Here is an 18,750-nt window from a genome sequence, read left to right as displayed (position 1 = left end):
AAAGATAGAAAATGCATGCAAGGAATTGGGAATCAGGTATGCAAGCAAGATCCCAGAACAAATGAGTGGGAAAGAGTAGATTAAAGCAATACAGATTTTGGGTGAAAAACTGAGCACATCCAAAGGAAATTTCAGCCTGTGGTTTCCAAGGCCAGACATCCAAGTTCAACTCCAGCATAACAAGATCTTGTTCCTAACAAGGAACAGAGTTCTCTAGAAGAGAGAGAGCCAGAGGACTGACCTTTCATAACCAGGATGCACTTCCTACGCACACACATTTAAAAATACATATTAATGGGGAAAAAAAATAAAAAAAAGAACCACCAGAAAAAATCATATTCCTGATATGGAATACAAGTCTAGCTAAATGACAATTAAACTACTGTCCTTTAGCAAGACACAAGTTTTCATTCAGAGCTCATTAAAATCAGAATAAATTGGATGCTCTTAGCAAAGGGAAGTTGTAAATAAATTTTATCTACTTACCCATTCCTACCAGGTCACCAATCAAAACAAGAGTCTTTGCTGAGAGCATCCCCCCACTCTGAATATGCCTATTTCCCAAAATTAAGCATAGCTTATTCCCTATTTCATGGGACATGAACACCCAAGAAAAACAGAATCACTTTATTGCTCTTCTCATTATTGCTGTACTGTACATTAAAGAAGAAGTTTTAAAAGACTGATAAGTCCATCTTCCTGTCCTGAAGCAAGATGCAAAAATAGATGCCCATCTAAAGTACCTTTATCCTGTGTCAATTGCATCATATTCCTCTGGAAAATAATTGTTATTTACACATAGTAAGTGCCATCTTTTTTCTTGAAACTTCAGGTGCTTTTTCCCCCCTTATTGATCAGTAGCCTCCTAATGATCAAAATAATTAAACCCAAAAACTTAACACACTGTGGACTGTTAAATCCATGGCCAGGCTGTACCTTCTAGAGTAAACAAACATAATTAGTTTAAAAATCACTCATGATGGAAAGAGACAAATATATTTATTTTCATTTCCCTTTTTCAGTCTCCTTTCAGATCTCCCACAATATTTTCCATGTGACACACACTTTCAGTATAGATCTTGTCAATACTACCAAGAGGGAAACCACTATTCTTGCATGAACTCATGTTGGTAAGAAAAAAACACTGCTGGAAGTGTTACCTGTAATTAATTATTCAGTTAGATTTTTTGCAGCTCTGCAGTTTACATTTAATAATTACATTTTGCATTCCAAGTGCAGTATTTTATAAAGCAACCTTTCTTTCCCTATTTAACTGTCACAGCATATGTTACACCCCATCCAGTTTCAGCAGGCTTTAAGCACTCACCCATGCACAGTAACACCGTACCTCATCAGAAGGCTTCAGGAGTCTGACCATACAGAGGAACATCACTTCAGAGGGCTGCAAATATCTGCTCTTCCTTGTTCTTCAGCCCAGCCTTTTATACCCTTACTGTTCATGGATTGCACCTGTGTGCCCCCTGTTCCCTTTGGTGTTGGTCAGTGCCCCTGGGCACTCCATGGCTCATTGCTGGCAGTGCTGCTCACCTGCTGCTCACAGCTGAAGCTCATTTCCAATTACCACAAACTGTACCTACATTTAATTTCATTTTATTGATTTCAGATTACATTTGCAGTTCACAGTTTGGCTTTCTAATCTTGCCCTTAAAAGTCCTTGCATAAAACATGGAGATCAAATTTGTATTCATACAATTACACATTAGCAAGAATGAGGAAGTTAAGAGTCTGATCCATTGTCCACATGTCTCCCACACACGTAGGACCTGTTGCACTCATGCTTATTAAATAAAGAAGTATCTTGTGCTCAGCATTAAAGACACATAGGTTGAAATTACCAAGCCAGTACAACAGCATAACTTACCATTTTACATCAAGAAAAGACAGGGTAATTTGGGATTTTTAGGGGTTTTTCTGTATGCTAAGGAAAAACCCATTTATTTGGCATATTTTGTATGTCAAATAAAAAAAACAAAACACAGAGGTGGAAGGGAACCCACTTATTACAGTTTAGTGTAAAAAACAATTGTTTTCAAGAAAAACAGTAGCTCCTACACTGTACACATTTTAAATTAAAAGAACTATGTCTTAAATTGTTACAGCAAGAACATGATTAAAAATAGACACTATGTTTTAACTGTTAATTTATCTTTCCCATTTTTGGAAGCAATTGTTCAAATAAACAACTTTTCTCAAGGTTATCTGCCAACAACCATAAAAAAGTTGGTAGAACATTTGCACATTTTCCCTTGTTCTCTCCTTCACCACTTTGTTGTTAAAACAGCATAAAGGTTTAGTGCTGCTACAGGCTCCCAATGCTTTACATTTTTGAGTTAACATATATCAAAAATCTGACTGCCTCACGCATTTTAATAGCCAAGAGCATCCCTTGCCAACTCTAGGTTGAAACCAGAAAAAATTACATATTATTCTCCACTCTCAGCCAAAGCTCAGTGCTGAGCAAGTAGCTTTAGTTACAAGCAAAAATAATTTTCAGACAGGTGCTGCTTTATAATTAAGCTGGACTGGATTTCAGAAATTCTCCTTTTCCTTTATTCTGTGGCAGCCAAAGAGCATCCACTAATCTTTAAAAGCCCACCTGCCCTAGTGCATTCATGTTAATCTTCTTCAGCAGGCCACATTCTGGCTACTTCTTAATTCTGCATCCATAGCAGAATACTCTCACATTCTAGGGCAATAGCAACCATTTCCAAGAAAAGTTTGCCCTGAACAGTAAAAAACCAGGAAGCATTCACTCCACAAAACAAATTAAAGAGTGGCTTTTCCAAACAGCAGGAAATCTTTTCCAAAGAGAACATACTACTGCTGGAAAAAGAGCTTCTGAAGAGCTAGAAAAATCCAATTAGCCCACGCTAAGTTTTCTGTTACTGTTATTTTATTTTCACTAAGTAGGCCTTCTGAAATACCTTCTGCAGTCTGACACCCCCTGGCTGAATTAGAACTGGCAGAAGCTTTTCCAATGGCTTGCTGAGACCAGCAGCAATAGCTAAGAGCAGTGAAGGATGGAACTTAAAAAACTTTAAAGTTCTGGAGTTCTGGAACTTAAAAAACTTTACAGTTCTTAAGAAAAAAAAAACAAAAAAACAAAACAAACAGAGGATACCTTAGACTTACTCTAAAGTAGTACCTTCAGCTCCAGTGACATTTTCTTCCACTGGCATGTGTCTTCTATTTTGCTCTAAGTCAGAAGGTCCATCCCTTCTGATGCCTAGGTAAATTTGAAGCAACAGCTAGCTTTGTTCTAAGGGAGAGAAAACAAGTTTACTGTATTTCCCAGGACAACACACTTTTAAGTCAGTTTTGATATTTTCTTGCATTCAAAACATGGAAATGCTTTATTTATTTTTTTTAATTTAGCACAGAGTGCCTGTATAGACCAGGTATAGTAGCCTGGAGTAGATCTCTTTGTTTCAGTGCATTTTATGATTTACTCTCCAACCACCAGATTCATGGTTCTGTTTTCCAGAGTAAGGAAAGGTTTCTTCCCAAAGTTCTGCAACAACACAATTCCAAATCAGTTGTTTCTCCTTGGCAAACCTTGAGCTTTCTTTCAGCCTCACACCTCAGGGATGGGTGACAATGTAAAAGCCAGCTGGCAGCTTGAACTGGGAACTCGGAACTGTCTGCATGTGTTCACTGTTGCAAACTCTGGGCAACACAGACAACAGCAGCTACCTCTCCTTAATGAGGGCCGACTCTTGTTCATGTGCCTTAATATAAAACAAAAATAATTAAAAAATGAGACAGTTCCCTGTGCCAAAAGGTTAATATACCACTGCTATCTACTGCTATTTCAGTCATTTGACTTAGGATTCAGGAGCTGGAATCAGAGACACTAAGACTGAAGCAGTTATAATCCACACAATTGCACAGGATCATTCACTAATGACTGGAGTGACTTTTTTTTTTTTTCTTTTTAAATAGATTTGGTTCTTTTTCTTTTTTAATATATTTGGTTTTAAGAAAACCAAATTGGAATGCTGGAGAATATATTATTTGCATTTATTTATCACAAGAATTCACAAAGCTCCAGTTCCTTGATAAAATGTTCAGACTGCAGCTTATCTGCCACTCTGGAGAAAGATGGCCAGTGTTGCAAATAGCTCTTTGTGCTGTTTGTGGCTGGGATCGTGCTAATTCCCTCCACAGTAGCTAGTGTGGGATTCGTGCTGGAAACAGCATGGATGACACAGGGATGCTTCCATCACTGCTGAGCAGTGCTTAAGCAGAGCCAAGGCCATTTCTGCTCCTCACACAACCCTGCCGGTGAGGAGGCTGGGGGGGCACAAGAAGCTGGCAGAGGACACAGCCCTGGGATTGCTGAACACTTCCCTGCCCGTAGGGAGGGGTGAATGAATCCCTTGCTTTGCTTGTGCATGTGGCTTTTGCTATATTGAACTGTCTCTACCTCAGCCCGCGAGGTTTACGACTTGCACTCCTCCGGCTCCGGCTCCGGCTCCGGCTCCGCCCCCTGGCAGCGGCAGGGACTGAGCGAGCGGCTGCGCAGGGCTCAGCGTCTGCCTGGGGTCAAACCCCACACGGGCGGTCTGGTACAAACCGAGCTCGCGGTTTTACAGTCCCTGGGCACCAATTACATTGAAAGCACACAATGTGATTTTCTTCACAATTACTGGTATGCTTGATTCATTTGTGTGCATATGTCCTAATAATTCCAATTTCTGTACAGGTGCATTACAGTAATTTCAGATTATGTGCACTTTAAATATGTACCTTCCTATGCCTTACTCAAAATTATACAATGAATAAGTAGGAATGAAGGATGAAAGTTATTTTAATATTAGAACAAACTTACTTTTGGTTCCTGATCTACCCTATTGGATTTTTCCTCCTTTGAAAGACTGAGTCTTTCTTCTTCAAATATTCACTTTTCCTTCAAAACACCCCAAGCAAAAATGAGTAACAGAGAATAAACAAAATAAAACAGCCCAGAGTAACAAAGGAAATACAACAGAAATTATCTACTGTGCCCAAAGCTGTGCCAGACGTTTATATGCACTCATTTCCTTTCATCCACTCAATAATTGCTTCAACTCAACACTAAAATATCTGCTTTGGATCCCAAGATTGGACCTTAAATCTTCTCAGGCATTTCAACTGTAGAAGTCACCTGGCTGAAGACAACACAATGACAACACAACATCCTAGCATTAACAGTCTTCATTGTTCAGAGAAGGAAACTATGGAGTACTTCAACTTTCCGAAGACCTGATGCAAAGGAACGGAGACAAAGGAGACAGGGGCTTCTTGGGGTGTGCAGTGACAGGACCACAAAGAGGCAAAGGGCACAAACTGAACAACAAACAGGAAGTTCCATCCTTTGGAAGACATTGAAAACTTGACTGCACACAGATCTGGGCAATTTGCTGTAGGTGACACTGCTATGAGTAGAGAGGTTGAAGTAGATGCTCTCTCTAAGCCTTCCAACCTTACCTAGCCTGTCAGGAGCTTCACACTTTTCTGTGGACAGGTGTTATACTACATTCACTCATTTATATACCTCAAAAAATCCCCACGAAAGCCAACCAGATTGAAGGCAGCAGCTAATTCTTAATCAGCAATCAGGTCAGCCTGGCTACCCCAGAAAACTTGTTCCTTATTGGAACTTGCATCAGCGGAGAACCAAAATCAAGTTTTTGTGTTCATTTAAGAGCAATTATTTGAATTTTACCTCATCAATAAAATCTCTGTAATAGTTTCCATTTCCTTTTAAGACTGTGGCTAGCAATAACTATGTAAAATGGTTTGTGTAAGAGTATTCTGAACCAACAAATTCCAAGCTTAACATGGAAATAGGGTATGGAGACAGGCATTAAAGATGAGCATTTGCACTCAACTACAACTGCTCAGTGCAGGGTTGCACACAACTCTTGTAACTTTGCCTACTGCCTCTGTGCTTACCTTAGAGGTCCACTCTGCAGGTATCAGAGAAAGCAAGGACCCTGAAACCAGCATCATCTGGTGATGTGGAATCCTCAGGATCCTCAGGCTTGAGGGCTCAGACAAATCACCACAGGGAAGTACTGCAGCTGCTACAGGGCTCCTAATTTTACATTTAAGCTTTATTTTAAATGTAAAGAACGACTGGAGGAAGAGCAAGGCATTTATTATTGTCTATTTTTTTGTCATTTTATAGTTTAATACCTCAAGTTCTACTTTAAAAACCAAAACAAACCAAAACCCCAAAACAATACCCAAGCAACCTCCCTCTTCCCCCACTCCCGGCCTCTGTGGGCCACGGGCGCTGGTTCCCCACACACGGTGCCCCTGAGGCGCGGAATGCGGCCCGGGCCAGCCCTGCGTTCACTGATCTGCTCCCGAACAAGGCGACATCCTGAGGATACAGCGAGGACACTGCGGGGACACCGTGAGACACAGCGAGGGCACCACGCTGCCAGCCCGGCCCGGCCCAGGCGCGGTCAGTCCCGTCCCGCCCCCTCAGAGCCCGGTGGGCGGAAGGCGCCCCCTCACGGCTCCCCCCTCACGGTGCCCCCTTCACGGCTCCCCCCTCACGGTGCCCCCTTCACGGCTCCCCCCTCACGGCTCCCCCCTCACGGTACCCTCTCACGGCGCCCCCCTCACGGCTCCCCCCTCACGGTACCCTCTCACGGCTCCCCCTCACGGCTGCCCCCTCACGGCTCCCCCCTCACGGTGCCCCCTTCACAGCTCCCCCCTCACGGCTGCCCCCTCACGGCTCCCCCCTCACGGCGCCCCTTCACGGCTCCCCCCTCACGGTACCCCCTCACGGCGCCCCCCTCACGGCTCCCCCCTCACGGTACCCTCTCACGGCGCCCCCCTCACGGCTTTCCCCTCACGGCTCCCCCTCACGGCTCCCCCCTCACGGTACCCTCTCACGGCTCCCCCCTCACGGCTCCCCCCTCACGGTACCCCCCTCACAGCTCCCCCCTCAGGGATCCCCCTCACGGCGGCCCCCTCACGGCTCCCCCTCACGGCTCTCCCCTCACGGCTCCCCCTCACGGTGCACCCTCACGGCGCCCCCTCACGGCGCCCTTTGGCGGCCGCGCGCGCACTGCTGCACCTGCCGTTCCTCGGGAACAGCGCAGGCGCTGGAAGCTGAGAGATCCATAAGTAATTCTCACCAAACTCAAGTTGAAATCAACAAAAAAAAAAACCAAAACATGTCACATAAATTCATCTTGAGTTACTTTATTTTCCACAATAATAAAAAATAAATTAGTCATAAACAAAAATAGTTAACATTTTTTCATCAAAGAGAAAATGTATACAATATGAAAAGGATGCTGTACAGTTCTGGTTCAGGTACATTGCCACGGATATATATTCCTGAACGAGTCAGAAAGCAATTTGCTTATGCTCTCCCCCTTTAATTCACTCAAGGAACTGGCTAATCAGAAAGTTTAGAAAATTGTATTATGGATTTACAGTATGACATATATACAAAAATATATATGTAATACCTGTGCTATAAAATTCCCTAAAAAGATGGGTTAGTATAATGAAAAAGCTGGACAAAATTTGAATGGTATATGTAAATAAATACATATTAGGTCCCTTTTAATAAAAAAATCTGCCTATTCTAAATATTTGAAATATTTTGGTGCAGTGGCTTGTTCCATAGACACAGCTCAGAATTACATATTTCCCATAGACATCTTGTATTTACAAATAACAACAAAATAAGTTATAATAAAGTATATCCTTCTGCCAAAATCAATTATGAGGGTCAAATAGACAATTTTATACATATTAAAAAAAAGTTAAGTTTCTTTTGTCTCCCGTCCTTCCTGATCCTCTCTGTAGATCCTGAGTGACTATGATGGGACTTCACAAGCTCGCATGTACCCAACCCTGCCAAGGCCACTGGTCTCAAGAGACCCAAACACAGTGTGGAAAAACAGGTCAGCAGCACTGATGTGCTGAAAGGTGAATGAACCACCAGAATAAAGCTCCCCTCCTCTCCAGGTATGATGGTACTTATCCAGTTACAGTACATAGGGATATAGAAAACTGGGGACTCTTGCTCCTCTGAACTTCTGGTTATTAAAAGGTGAGAAGTAAAGGAGCAAATTCAGGTCTGCTATGAATTCTCTGAAATGGAATTTTCTCCCTTTCCGGTCTGAATTTTACCCACAGTGAAACATCATAATGATTACAAGTTTGCTTTAAAATATATTGAAAATATCGAGTGGATGATTTTTCATTTCTGATGTAGAAGTAATTATTTTACTCTGTTTTCTAAACAATGCCTAATTTCATCTCCCACAAACATTCTATAAGTATAGCAATATATGAAGTTTACTTTCATGTTCAAAATTTCTTGGTTTTTGTTCCAGTTCCAGGCATGCACATCAATTATCTGCCCAATACACAGAATAGCTCCTAGGAAGTCAGAGACACAAAGTCTGAAGAAAACAGGTAAACACATGGCTTTTCCTTGGTGAGGACCATAACTATTTCTGTGCAATAGATATTACATATGAGAATAAAAGGCCACCACAGACTTCAACAGCTGTGCAATCACAGGTTCATTGCACAGGAATTAATTCAGTATGTCCTTTACTACTATGCATTTTAAACTAGCCAGCATGGCTATGCACAGACACAAAAATCCAGGGGTTGGCAAAAATACAGCTCTCTTAACAGCTGGGCTTATTTCTAACACAAATTCTTATAAACCAAAGGCCAGTTCAGGATTTTCAGTAATTTAATATTGTCATCCAAAGGACAAAGGGATGAAAGTGAGATAAAAGGGACAGGAGAAGCATTGGTGTTGGTGTAAAAGGGAGGTAAGTCAGGATGAGGATGGGGAAAAACAAAGCCCTAAAAGGCACATTTTACTACTTACAGTGGTACATGTTATAAAGAGAGGAGGCCAAGCCTCCTGTACAAGCTCTACACGAGCCATAGGCTGTTGGAGCACCTCCCTCCTTCCTCCCTCAGTGAGGACCACTGGCACTGTCCAGGACTACAGACTGTATGACTGACACAAGACTGCACCACATTGCCATAACACTGGGATCTAAGCAATAACACCAAACACTGCTTTATTCATACACAAAGTTCTCCATTTGCTGAAGTACTGGGGAAAAGCAGGATGTTTATGTGTGCAATGAGGAAGACAGCAGTACCCTGTGCAGGGATTCTGAGGTGGTCCTGCAGTGAGCCTGTGACCACCCAGCAGGGGTGGGCTGCAAGGCTGGCAGGCCTGCAGCACAGCCAGGGGCACTCCCCAGCACTGCCCTGCCTCCTGACCAGCCCTGCCCTGCCCTGAGCCCTGGGCCTGAAGGTCACAGACCAAATCAAACACTGACTGTCTCACTGCTGGCCAAGGCAGGCACATGCACAGGTCATTCCCACAGGAGCAACCCTCAGACTTTCACACCATCCTCTGGGAGAGGAAGGGAGGACTCCATGAATTCAGTCTCTCAAATGTGGTGTGCTATTGGTGTACACAAGGAATTCTACCTACATATGCTTGAAGATGACACTGCACAGGAGCTAGCAAAACCTGACAAGCCCTTGGTAAGTTGATAAACTTACCTTAGTAAACCCTGACAAGCCCTTGGTAATTTGATAAACAACTGCACCAGGAATCCTCCATTCCCAATGGAAAGTGCTTTGAGACACAGGGCCTGCTCTGGATGAAGCTGATTTTGGCCAGCTGCACGTGTGTAAGACATGGAAGTTGTATGCAGATTTTAACCCATAAGCAGCTGGACTCTTTCAATAAATTATCTAACTTACTCTGGTCTTCCTGGATTGCATAAGGCATCTTCAAGGCAAGGAAGCATTTTTTTCCACCATTCTGCATTTTTTTGACTGTTAAATTGTCAGAAAAAGAAATTAAAACATTAAAAATCAGAAGTGTGCATAATTGATATTTGCAATTGATAATACACATAATTTCTTACTTATACTAGTTTCACATCTGCTCTATGTCTACTACATTCATTAAGGCCACCTTTGACTTACAGAAGATAAAGTCAAATTCCCTGCAGGCATCATCCTAAGCTGGGGCACAGCTCTATTAGAACAAACACTTGCTATAGGCACAATTTAAAAATCATGCTTTGTGAGATGGGGAAATCTTAGCACAGCACTTGTGCAGACAATATTAGTATATCAAAGTGCTGATGAAAAGGGCTCATTAGTTCATTTTGCAGGAACAACTATTTTAATAATGCTGACACATGAGAAGAGATGATAAATGATTAGGTTCAGCAGCATTCTGGTACTTTTCTTCCCATTAATATTTACTTACCATTAGATATTTAATTAAGTACAACTGCTTTTCTTTTTAATCTGGTGCATCTGAAAAAATGTCTCTTTACTTAAAAATAAAGTACACTTTGTATAACCATATCTCACTGCATTAAATTCACAAAGCTGCATTCTTTAGATGTAATACAGGGTTATACTGCCATGTGTATGTATATATTCCTTGACAGCTCTCACAAACACTGTTTACATTAGTGGCAGCTTAACAGAGCCTACAAGATGATCATCTTTGTAAATAAGCTAATGGCCATATATTCCAGAGCAAAATAACAGATTTTATAAAATAGGGGGATCTATCTATGTGCCGAGTCACTGATGGTCTCACAGCCAAAGCATGTGTAAGAAGAATTTGTTCTATGACTGCAAACCAGATTCCCTCTGCATCTCATTTGCCTCGGGGTTTCCAGGAAGCCTTTTCATGGAACAGGTATTTCCCTCAAGCTGACAGAAAACACTTCCTTGGGATGAAAGAGATAACAGCAAAAATTATATAATGCATGTCAAGATTTGCTGCAATTAGATACACAGATGAAAATCTGTATTCAGAAGTACTGGATTCCAGAGCTGTTTACACTGCACTATATCCATATCATTCTTTGGTCAAGAATCTAAGGAACATAATATGGTAATAAATCTGTAAAGTTATCTTTGTGGATAAATCTTTGTAATACAAGGAAACAGGAGGACTGTGAAAGCTTAATGAACTTGAAGTTTCCTAATTAGAGTTTCTGTTTCTAACAACTTTATGTCTATTATTTACAGTGAAAAAGCCCAAGTCAAAGTGTACAGAAACAGTCAATGACATTTTTGGCTGACATACAACAATTTATAGTCACAAAAAATACCTCCAAATTTTAGGGGAAACACTTCTTCATTTCATGTAGCCAAACAGTAGTAGTTCATCATATCCAAAACATATTTTTCAAGAGTGACCAAATCCGAACATTCAGAAGTTAATGGCAATGCAAGGCAGCTTTTAGACTACAGGAATTCCACCTTCCCGTGGCTCTCAGCACATAAACTGATGTGACTGCTTTCACACTCAGCAACCTTTGCCTCCCAGCGTTCCTCTCCACCAAAGCAGCAAGAAGAAAAGGATACACAATGAGGCTCAAACATGGCTCTGCATCAGTGGCAGGATACCTTAATCACACCTCTGGGATTGGCTGAACATAGATTATTAAGCTGCTTTGCAACTCAGACATCAGGCACTTTAGGAACAGATGCATAGATGGGCACCACTAATTTACAAGCAATATGCTGTAATAAACAGCTGAATAAGCAGAGGTGTTTCTATTTTTCCCCTCAGCCTTATTTACACATTTGAAAGACCTCTCAAATAAAGGCTAGAGAACAAGCAGATAATGCAAAACCTCATCTGCACTGCATAGTATACTATTTGCCCTTAGCAAGTCTCAAGGCTTAGTACAGTAATTGCAGAAATGAAAAATCACCACTTAAAATCAGCTCTAAGTCTGCAGCCATCCTTAAGCAACAGAAAATGAGTGGTATGAATAGATCTGCACAATGAAACACTGAGCAAAAAAAGACAAGTATGTTGTAATAACTGATCAAAACCTGAAGAATGCCAATAGCTAAGATCCCCTCTGGACAGATACTCAGCTACCAGACCCATACTGCTGCCTGATACCAGGAGTAACAGACTGCTCTAAGGCACACAGACCTCTCTCCTTTGGTGGCTGTTTCAGAAACTGGTGACATCTCCAGACTAGGTCTGAACAAAGTACTTTGGTTTGGCAGTGCAGAGACAAGAATTAGGCAAGATCCCAGTTCTGAAATAAGTCCCCTACAGAAAAGAGACCTCACCAATGGAAACAATCACTTTTTATACCAGCAAAGGTTCTTCACCTTTCTGGTTAACCTGTCTCACTGACAGCTGCAGCTGTTAAAGACTTAAAGAGTTAGACACCAGTGTCGCTCTGGTAGGGAACGGATTTTAAAATCCATACAGAATTATAAAAGTGTGTCTTCACGAGTTTATGAATTAAATATAAAGGCACCTTCTGGCAGTCAAGTGTGTATATATTTGCTGCCTAAGGACAGGACATCACTTAAAAAGACAACTGAGAGACCTTAACAGTGACTCTGATTTATTATTAATGGACTGAAGTAGTTAAAAATAAATGTTAGAGTGCTAGGAAACTGATGATAAATGCTTTTCAAGGGTCTGGTTCTTTGGGAAGTCATTTTTCTCATGCATGTTTCATTGATTTAGTCCTCTAACTTAAGGCAGTCCAAAAAACCAAGTAAGCACTCAGAAAATAATAGAGCAGCTGCATCCATACTGGTCAATTATCTCCAGTATTGACTGCAATTGATTTTAGTTCTCATTAATTTCACAATCTTAAGGCCAGTATGTTCCTTAAATAAGTATCTGATGAGCAGGTGCAAATAATAGTATCATTAAAAATGAATGCTTTAAAAAAATCATGATTTTACAACAAACATCCTAAAAGAGATAACTGCACAATAACTGAAAGGGTGTGAGATTTAACCAAAGTCTCGATGCACTCAGCAATATAAACCCCATCTCTAGGAAGCTCCAAGTGCTGCAGTCCAAGCAGCAGCACTGCCCCGGCTCCACGTGCAGAGTGCCAGAGGTGCAGTGAGCAGGGCAGGCTGTGTTATCTGCGGCCCAGGAAGCCTGGCTGTCTGTTGGCCACGCGGCTGCAGGAGGCGCAGCACGCTGATTTGTAGTAGGTGTACACACAGAGCCGGGCCTGAACCACCACGTTGCAGTTGTAGTATTTGTCCTTGCAGTTCTCATCTGTGCAGAGAAAGGAAGAGAGAGGAAACTGAAGAAAACAGTACTAGAGCAACAAATAATCAGTACTCTTCCTTTGACCATGTAAAACCTGTATTTAAGCATTCATTGTCAGGTTAAAATAGGTTACCTAAGCAAATAAATTAGATTATTTAGGATTTCATATAAAGATATATAAAGCATGGAAGAAATGTAACTATCCCCATTTCCCCAGCTTTTTAATGTTGTTGTCTTAGCATGTTGAATAATTCTCAACTGAAAGTTGTTGGAAAACATTCAGAGTTAAAACTGCCTCTAAATTCTTGCTTCTTTCTCTTCTTAGCCATTCTCATTACTATAAAATTCAAATCTGTATGAGATGAATGACTAATTCCAATGCAAATTAAGTGCATCCCTGTATTTACTATATACAAAAGGAAATTGCTTCATTGCACTTAATACCTTAGTTTGATTTTGTTGGTTCTTATAGAACCTGTTTCCAAAAACAGTATATAATGATACCTTTTTTTGTTTTAAAGACTCTTCCAAGAGAAACCTTGGAGAATGCAAGGAGGCTGCAGAAAAACACCCTGAATTTACCATTTTCACAGAAGCAGATCTCTCACATTCTCAGCAACTTCAAGAATAAGCCAGTTTCTTACACATTACAAGGAAAACATTTTCATTGGAAACCTACTTTTAAATCACAGAAAAGAGCTGTATTTTGTGTAAAAATAAAACCCCGAACTCAATAAAGTATACTATTGAAGTCTATAAAATAACTTCTCCACTAGATGGAGTTGCACAGTTATACAGAAGTTTCCTCTCCCTTACCTATTTCAGGGACACAATCCTGGGTGTTACAGGGTTCCTTCTCTTCAGGTTTGAGCTGTGGGTCACACTGAGAGCTGGCTGCCATGTCATCCGACAGGCACCGCACCTCGCGCAGCCGGAAGCCTCCTTCGCAGGACTTGGAACACTGAAACAATGAACTGAAGTTCATGAAGGCCACAGGAGATGTGTCATTACAGACAGTAAACAAGGGAACCTTGATGCCAGAGCCAGGTATCACTGCAGCCTTTTATCAACTTCACCCTACTGGTTTTTATTTTCTACCTAGGAAGCCCTTAACATACAGGGAAAATGTTCTTCAAGATTCCCAAACATTTTTGACCACCGGAGCAACAAGCCGACAAATAAACATAGTGGATGCTGTGCAACTGAAATGAAGCTGGAACAGTTCCCTTTCTGAATTCATTACTTAGCATCTGCTTCTTTAATTAGTCTGGTTGTTCTCTGCTCATTTAGATGTATCTCCCAAATCTACTCTTTCCATAGTGTTCACGTTTCCTGCTTTAAGAACTTAACTGCACTGAACTTTATTACTTGACTGCCCTGCCCTCCACTGTCCCTTTTGCCATTTATATACCAGCAAGAATAATTTTAATTACCTTTTTTTTCCCTAGCACTCAATTATTTTTCACTTCTTGCAGCACAATGATTTTAGTAACCATTGTAAGTTTCTTTGAATTTCTTAAGGAAATATTTCTGTGCTCCTTCAGGGTCTGTTATGAAGCCAGAGACTTTTGTACTTGCTTGTTATGGTACTTTTAAAGCCAATTATTACACATTTCTGCCCATACTGAAGCAAATCCCCACTGGCCAAGGATTTTGCCTGAGTGAGGTCTTTGAGATTTGGCTCACCGTCCAGTTTGACCTAATGCTCAAAAACTTAATTAAACTTGGGTCATTTACGATTAAAACCTTAATAACCCAAAACCAGTAAGAATGTTTTCTTTCTGACTTTTTTGGCATAATTATTTATTTTCCTAACACTGCATAAACAACTTATCGTGATCATAAACTCATATATTGTAAAAAACTAACCAAAGTAGTCTCAATATTACATTTTTAAAGTGTTTTTTCATCTTTAAGTACAATCTTTACCCACATTTGAAAGGGCAGCCATGTGCAACAGTAACAGAACATGGATTTTTCTAGAGTTACTCCTGTTACATGCCCGTATGGAATACTGTAATTATTCCACATCCACATCCAGCCATAAGGACTTCGGGTCTCTAGAGATCCTAAGCACTTAGAATGGAAGCAAGACTCACATCACACTTCACACAAACCATTCTGAGCTGCATCCACACTGCAGAGCTGCCAATGGCAACCTGAGCTATGGCTCAACAAAGGGTCCAAGTGACTGCATTCAATACGGTGTCATCTCATTCTAAGATGACAATGGACTTCCTGATTTTCATTTAGGACAAAAATGTTGATTTTTTTCGGTAGAAAACTAATAAACTACATCATATATAAGAAATTATGGATGAAATTGAAGTGTTTTGTGGCACAGTGGTAAATGTAGCTGGTCCACTTCCAGGGGAAACTGAAGATACATGAAGCTGTACAACAGATTTTCTCCCAGTGAAGTTCTAAGTATTACAGTGAAGAGTTTACAGTAAAATATTATGGTAAAACTGACTCTAATGAATACATCCCTCATTCTTTATTAAATACTCCTTAATTTTAATGAAACTAGAGATCTAAAAGGAACTTCTAAATGCACCACACTGTCTCACTGTAAGGGCCAAACCAACTTTATAAAACAGGAAGATTCTACGAACAAGACATCAATGATGCAAAGACAACTGTGCAGTGTCTCTTTCTGGTCAAGATACTTCCTGAATTTTCTATGTTCCACCAGGCAAAGAGTATGCTTTCTTTTTATTATCAATCCTGTGCAAAGTTAAATCAATTTCATGATGGGTGGTTGTATGCAAATAGTGCTCTCTTTCAATATAAACAGAAAAAGATGTGTCAAATAAAGTACAGATACAGGAAAACATGACAGACTTACTGTGCTCCATTCTGTATGAAACCACTTAGATCCACATGGTTTGAGGTAGCAGGACTGCTGGCTGGGAGGTTTTTCCAAATATGAACATTCATAGGGGTTCAAAACTTCAAAATTACCTTCAGTTTTCCTAACACAAATTACTTCTCTCTGCTGAGTTCCACTACCACATTCAGTAGAGCACTGTATCAGGGAACCAAAAAAAGTGGGAAAATCTGTTATTCTCCTTATGTCCATCAACTTATTTACAGAGTAACATTTCTCTACATCACATGCTACCATGGACTCAAAACATTTCTAATTATCTTCATGAAGAAGACATATGACTCTAAGTGTAGTTCTGGAAAAATCTCAAAGTGTAGTTTTACCTGTAGCTATAAAAGAAACCGGTATTTATTTTCCCAATCAACAGAGAAGCATAACTCACTTTCTCCATAAGCAGAGTTACTGTTTCTTGCTGAAGCAGGATCCTATGTGCTGCACTGAACTTTGGAAGGTTGTAAGGTTAGAGCACAGTTTTGCAGCTTTACAAAGCCTCACATTCTGTGCTGTTTTTAGAAAATGCCTTGATCTGCCAGGGTGTTATTTTCATACTTGCAAGTATCTATGTGATGTAGTGTTGGTTCCAGTCCTGAAAAGTGAATTTGACTCACTTGGATTCCGACTGCCCATTTAAAGGTTAAGTACACACACAATACTGTTTCTGGCACTTGTAAAAAGGTTTTTAGAAGATGATTACAGCAACACATTGGTTTCTAGGTTGCATAAAGGACTACGGTTTTCAGAAGGCTTTTTCCAGCCTAAACCAATGAAACATTCCTAACACTGGGGATTTTCTTTATATTTTTGGTAGAATTTACAATCCCTTTACCAGATTCCCACAAAACTCTTGAGCTGAATGAAGAACCTTAAGATAAATGCACCTGAATAAATTCTACAGGAAGTAGAGTAACTGCACTTTCTTTAACACAAATCATCTCTTTCAATGGTTCCTCTAAAGGCACCATGTGAACACCCACCTTAGCTCTGGCAGGGGAAGGCCAGCCCTCAGTGTTCCCCACTGCTCTGCCTTACTGACTGCCCTCATCTTGCTATTAAAAACCAGATAAACCAGCCAGGGCTTGGCCAGGAGAACTGATGTTGTCAGACACAGCTTTCAGATCAGTAAAGACTTTGACTGTGTGCATCAAACAATTCAGTTGCAAAGAAAAAAGGTGAATTAAAAGAATAGTCAGGATGCTCTGAACTGAACACCTTTCCAGCACAGCAAAATGGGTACAGAGTTCCTGTTCACTGTCTGGAGCAGTCTGAGTAACAAGGCCTGGATTTCATCTGTTATTAGAACTGCAGATAAAGATTTTTTAAATATGAATTTGTTATTATTGTTATACATATTTTGATACACAATAATTTTTACTTGCACTTGAAAGCATTAGCATAGCAGTAGCCCTGTAATCTCCCCCTCAGCTGTTCCAGTTTAACTTCCAGCTCCTTATCTCCTGGAAGGACTGTGGATCTGCAGTGCAGTGAGTTAACAGCACAGCTCCACCAAGCAGTCCCAAAGGCTCTCCAGGCAATGCCAGAGCCCACACAAAGGGACACAAATGCCTGGGCATGAGTTAGCACAGCTTCTGAAATGCCTTTGTACCTGACAGAAGAAATGCTCATTTGGAACAAGGGCTACTAGATGTGGATGAAGGGAAGAATTTACTTTGAGGACAGAGTATCAGTATAGAGCCCACTAACCAAAACTTGCTCTTTTGCTTATTGTAATGACTTTCAGTACAACAACACCAAAGCTAACTTTTGGATTTAGCCATTGCTTTTTGCCTTCTTTAACTTTTAAAAATGTCATATGCATACATATGTATAGGTATGTATCTCCCTGCATTCATGCATGACCACAAAGGCTCTACTTTAAGAACTTCAAATCCATTGTTTTAGTGTTTACCTGAACATGCTGAGCAAAATTCTGTCACCATTCTTTTCATAAATACACTGGGTCAGTAGGTGAAAAACAAAAAATGAAGATAGAGAGGAGAAGAAAAACAATTTTTTTTCTTTTTATCAAAGTAAAAAAACTCAGCAGATGCTGAAAAGTATTGAATATCAACTCAGTAAAATACAGGGAAAAATACCAAATAATACTGTAGAGAGAAATACTCTAGATACCAAATAGATATATTTGATATATATATATATATATGATATCTATAGATATATTTGGTATCTAGAGTATTTAGATACCCTAAAATACCAAAAAATACTCTAGAGAGATGAAGAAATACCTTATGGCACACATCTTTACTGCATCGAAATACAAGTTTAAAAGTAAAATACCAGCAGAAAAGCAACAGACATGTTAGGCTTGGTCCCTGCCTTACCTGTGTCCAGCCCCCAGCAAACCACTCGAGCTTGCCAGCGCAGGGCCCGTTGTTACAGGGCGTTGTTTCCGCGGGTCTGTTGTTGCCGCAGCCCTCCAGGGGCAGGCTGCTGACGTGGTTGGTCATGCAGAGCACGGAGCGTGTGCGGATCCCGTCCCCGCACTCTGCCGAGCACTGCGAGAGACACAACAGGGGCACAGTGTTGGGAAGGATGGAAGTTTGACAAGAAAGTTTCACAGATATGTGTGTGTGCTTAGCAGAAAGATTTTTAAATGTAGAATCTGAAGAAGGAATAGAGATGGAAGCAAGTTTTGATATAGAAGAAAAGAATTGCTGAGCCAGTCTTACTGGATAACCAAGGAGGCAAAGGGTGAGTTAGTTAGAAGGGGTTTTTATGACTTGAGCAAAGGATAAACCCACCT

General features: G+C 40.7%; 2 protein-coding genes across 3 annotated transcripts in view; one reads left to right on the top strand and one right to left on the bottom strand.

Annotated features, from left to right (window-relative positions):
* Window positions 1–6,336: 6,336 nt before the first annotated feature.
* LOC136562303 (proline-rich protein 2-like) lies at window positions 6,337–7,146 on the top strand. Its single transcript, XM_066559046.1, has one exon. It carries the CDS (start codon window positions 6,337–6,339, stop codon window positions 7,144–7,146), a length of 810 nt encoding a protein of 269 aa, XP_066415143.1.
* Window positions 7,147–12,274: 5,128 nt separating this feature from the next.
* Window positions 12,275–18,750, bottom strand: part of THSD4 (thrombospondin type 1 domain containing 4) — a 212,098-nt gene continuing 205,622 nt past the window's right edge. For both annotated transcript variants that reach the window (XM_066558881.1, XM_066558882.1), the window contains 4 exons: window positions 18,329–18,502; window positions 15,948–16,127; window positions 13,916–14,060; window positions 12,275–13,105 (listed from right to left, as the gene is read on the bottom strand). In XM_066558881.1, the coding sequence (XP_066414978.1) occupies window positions 12,963–13,105; window positions 13,916–14,060; window positions 15,948–16,127; window positions 18,329–18,502 (642 nt within the window). In that variant the 3' untranslated portion in view covers window positions 12,275–12,962. The remainder of the gene's footprint in view (window positions 13,106–13,915; window positions 14,061–15,947; window positions 16,128–18,328; window positions 18,503–18,750) is intronic.

The sequence above is a fragment of the Molothrus aeneus genome, chromosome 13 (assembly GCF_037042795.1).
Source record: "Molothrus aeneus isolate 106 chromosome 13, BPBGC_Maene_1.0, whole genome shotgun sequence".
Classification (NCBI taxonomy): Eukaryota; Metazoa; Chordata; class Aves; order Passeriformes; family Icteridae; genus Molothrus; species Molothrus aeneus.
This window is presented reverse-complemented; position numbering and strand designations above follow the sequence as displayed.

Bases quoted from the DNA above. Each gene is read 5' to 3' on its own strand.
- LOC136562303 (XM_066559046.1), top strand. From the start codon at position 6,337: ATGCGGCCCGGGCCAGCCCTGCGTTCACTGATCTGCTCCCGAACAAGG.